At 55.7% G+C, this 3,897-nt stretch overlaps 1 protein-coding gene across 1 annotated transcript in view; it reads left to right on the top strand.

Annotated features, from left to right (window-relative positions):
- Positions 1 to 1,027: 1,027 nt before the first annotated feature.
- The window catches only part of ST3GAL4 (ST3 beta-galactoside alpha-2,3-sialyltransferase 4), a 5,518-nt gene continuing 2,648 nt past the window's right edge, over positions 1,028 to 3,897 (top strand). Inside the window, exons 1-5 of the mRNA XM_014961037.1 lie at positions 1,028 to 1,107; positions 1,623 to 1,701; positions 2,232 to 2,301; positions 3,493 to 3,573; positions 3,685 to 3,782. Of these exons, the coding sequence (XP_014816523.1) occupies positions 1,075 to 1,107; positions 1,623 to 1,701; positions 2,232 to 2,301; positions 3,493 to 3,573; positions 3,685 to 3,782 (361 nt within the window). The 5' untranslated portion in view covers positions 1,028 to 1,074. The remainder of the gene's footprint in view (positions 1,108 to 1,622; positions 1,702 to 2,231; positions 2,302 to 3,492; positions 3,574 to 3,684; positions 3,783 to 3,897) is intronic.

Below are 3,897 nucleotides of genomic sequence, written 5' to 3'. Positions count from 1 at the left end.
CCTTATCCCTGCTTGCTCCGACCCTTGAAGATGCAATCGTGGGTTTAATCATCCCTTTCCTTCCCAAGCCAGGATGTCCCCTAGATGCAGAAATACCCATGCAAGATGAGAACCAGGCTGTAAACTGGGGACAAGAGAGGCTTTTGCTTCCCCTTCCTGGCATCCCCAGGCGATGGTGGGACTGTGCCTGGGCACGATTCTCTGGGGAGGGCATTGATATCTGTGTTTTACAGAGGAGAATTGGTTCAGGGGGAGACAGGGCTTTCCCCGGGTGCCACCTCGCTCTCCCCATCCCTCTGCTTTGCTGTCAAAGGACATGGTTTTCTTTACTTCGTATCCCATCCCGTTTCTTGTAGCGTGGTTTAATTGTCATTAATTCCCTTTTAATTGCCTTTCCTGCCCTTTTTATTAATTGCCCTTCCTGCCCTTATAATTTCAGGAACCAGTGAGGAACCCTGGCTCCCATGGGACCGTTTTTAGTCCCGTTTCTCCTCTTTCTTGCTATATTTTGTCCCCAGAAGCCACTGGTCTTGACTTATTCTTGACTGCGCAAGAATGAGGCCCCATCAGGCGGCAGGTGCTGGGCTCATTAACAGCGCTTCGTTAGTCAGGGTAGGGTGCTGAGATGGGTGACCCCCCCCCTCCACCTCCCCCCTCCCTTGTCTTTCCCCTCACCAAGGTGACTAATCCCTCGAGACCAGGATTTCCATCGCCCAGCCCAGGCGTGCACCTTTCCTCTTGGCTGGGCATTTAACACCTCCTCAACCCTCTCCTCCTCCGAGACGGGGCCGGAGCGGGGAACAGCTTGGTTACAGGGAACGGGGTTGGGGAAGGCAAAGCCAAACCCAGTGCTGAGCCGGGCTTAGGGTAGGATTCATCCTCGGGGAACAAAGTCTCCTGTGTACTTTCCCATTTTGGGAAGCTTCTCTCAAGCCGGTAAGTTAATTTTCCATCCTTGCTGGGAGCTTCTTCCAGGAGCCAGAGGTTTTGGAGGAAGAAAAAAGTCGCCCCTCTTCCCCCGCCGCTGTCGGGGTATGCGTTGAGCTTGTGGCATCCTCTTTTCCCTGGGCTGGGATGGTTGAATCGAAGGCGTTGGAGGTTCCCCAAGTAGGTGGTGTTCTTTGCTTTGACCCCGCTGGGCTGCTCCTGTCCTTTCTGCCTGGCTCGGTGGCGGTGGTGGCACGTTTGGCTTCACACCTGTGGTGGCTGGTGCCACTTGGATGCTTGAGCAGGGATTGGGCTTAAAATCTCCCCCTACCAAAGTCATCGCCATGGCCTTCCATGTGGGTGCTTCGGGGTTGTGCAGTTGAAAACCCACCAGGGTCTTGTTTTCCCTCCTTATCTTTTTTTTGTTTCCTTTGAAATTTCGGCGTTTAACCCGTAGGGCTCCTGGGGAAGCGCGGCCGCTTGCCTGGCTTTTGTAAACTCGGCGTAAATCAAACCTTGGGTGGCTGCGGGGGCAGAGGAACGTGAATAAATCCCCCCTGGGGAGCCCTTGTGCTCGCTCGTCCTGGGGTGTGGATGGGGCAAACGGGGGGTGATACCTCTCAGAGAGGGTTTTGGGGTTGGCTCCCATGGGTTTGGACCTCATCCCGTGCCTTTCCCCTCTTTTCCCACCACAGGTGACCGGTGGCAGCCGCGATGAGAGCTCCGGCCCTCGCCTGATGCCTCTCCTGCTGATAAAAATGATCAACAAGTCTCGTGAGTCCAATGGCAGGGTTCTGTCTCCCTCTTCCCAAGCTGTCCCTGGGGGATTTACTTTTGGAAATTCAGTTTTGGGGGTAGGATGCAGCTCCAGCCTGGTGATGGAGAATTGGAGCATCACGGGCGAGGTCGGGGTGAGGAGGGAGGTTTTTAGGGTCCTGGATCCTCTGGGCTTGGGCACACCTGGTAGCCCCTGGGCTTTGTGGTAGGAAACCAGGATGGAGGCACCCGGAAAGAGAGAGGGAATGTGTTTGTGCAGCCTTTGACGCATGTTGGGCAGGAGGGAACAACACGGTGGCTTTTGGACCTGGAACAAACCCAACCCGGTCCCCTCGGGGGCTCCGTGCCAGCCCGGCCCCTGCTGCGCCCTGGGGAGAGGCTTTGCTGGGGGTGGCTCCGATGTCCTGGATCTACCAGGACATCCCTGGAGGGTGCAGGTCCCCAGCACCTGAGCATCCAAACCCTGGGTACTGACCTGATGGTGTTTTTCTTCCTCCCCACCGCCCCCCGGCTCTCTGGGCACACAGGAGGGAAGATACTCGGGGTGCTGGCGCTGTTTCTGGTGATGGTTTGGTACTCGATCTACCGGGAAGACAGGTACATACAGCTGTGAGTGGCTTTTATTCAAGTTTGAAGGACCTCCTGCCCTTTCCTTCGCTCTTGGGAAGGTGGCACCTTCCCACAGGGATGCCGGAGCATCCTCTGGCTGGATCCTGGGGAGCAGGGAGGTGGCAGCATCCCCGGAGGAGGGGGGACACGATGCAAGGATACCCTTTGGCGTGTTGGTGGTGGGGCTCTGTGGGTTTGGTTTTTTGGGGATTTTTTTGCAAATGCTGGTGTTTTTCTGAGCCCAGGAGAAAAAGCAAACGCCGCTCTCTTCCCAGTGCCAGCGGACGGCGAAAGCAGAGAGCGTGAGGTCTATGTGCAGGGCAAGAGAGACCTCTTCTGATGCAAGGCTGGAAGCCCAGCACATAAATTCACTGAATTTCACTGAATTTTTTTAGAGTTGGAAGGGACCATAGAGATCATCTAGTCCAACTCCCCTGCTGAAGCAGGACTGCCTAGAGCTTGTCAGAGCATGTTACTCAGGAGCATCCAGGTGGGGCTTGAAAATCTCCAAAGAAGGGGACTCCACACCCTCCCTGGGCAGCCTGTTCCAGGGCTCTGGCACCCTCACTGTGAAGAAGTTTTTCCTCATATTTGAGTGGAACCTCTTATGTTCCAACCTGTGCCCGTTGCCCCTCGTCCTCTCACTGGGAACCACTGAGAAGAGTCTGGCTCCCTCCTCCTTCAACCCACCCTTGAGATACTTGTCAGCATTGATAAGGTCTCCCCTCAGCCTTCTCTTCTCCAGACTAAAGAGTCCCAGCTCTCTCGGTCTTTCTTCATAAGGGAGATGCTCCAATCCTTGAATCATCTTTGTTGCCCTTCGCTGGACTCTCTCCAGTAGTTCCCTGTCCCTCTTGAACTGGGGAGCCCAGAACTGGATGCAGTACTCCAGTTGTGGCCTCCCCAGTGCAGAGCAGAGGGGGAGAATGACTTCCCTTGACCTGCTGGCCACACTCTGCCCTACGCAGCCCAGGATTCCGTTGGCCTTCCTGGCCACAAGAGCACCCTGCTTGCTCATTGGCATTTTGCTGTCCACCAGGACCCCCAGATCTTTCTCTTGTCTTGTCCCTGGCTTGAATCCCACCACAGTGGTGCCGGAGCCACCTTTGCCAGGAGGGGGAGGCAGAGGAGCAGGCATCGTTTTATTTTTCTTCTTTTTTTTAACCTTCTCCCTCACAGCTTTTATTTCCCCGTGCAAGAAAACAAGACCATGTGTCCCCTCGGGGAGGTGGAGAGGAAAGCGGCACAGCTCATCGGGAAGTGAGTATCGGGGTTGGGAGCAAGGAAAGGGAGGGGATGGGGAGCCAGGAACCCCCCAACCCCAGTGTCACCCCTCCATCCCGGTCTCACCGGCCCTTTGCTCCTCGGCAGCTACACGAGGGACCACCCGCTCTTCTTGCAGCTGAAGGACTATTTTTGGGAGAAGACACCGTCGCTCTACGAGCTGCCCTACGGCACCAAAGGAAGCGGTAGGCCTCGGCAGCGCTCGCCATGGGTTTCCTTCTGTCCGTCTGTCCTCCTGCCGATCCCTGGGGGTTTCAGCTTCCCTCTTATTAAAAACACCTGCAGGTTGATTCTTTTTCT

This window comes from Calidris pugnax, unplaced genomic scaffold (assembly GCF_001431845.1).
Source record: "Calidris pugnax isolate Ruff unplaced genomic scaffold, ASM143184v1 scaffold269, whole genome shotgun sequence".
NCBI lineage: Eukaryota > Metazoa > Chordata > Aves > Charadriiformes > Scolopacidae > Calidris > Calidris pugnax.
This window is presented reverse-complemented; position numbering and strand designations above follow the sequence as displayed.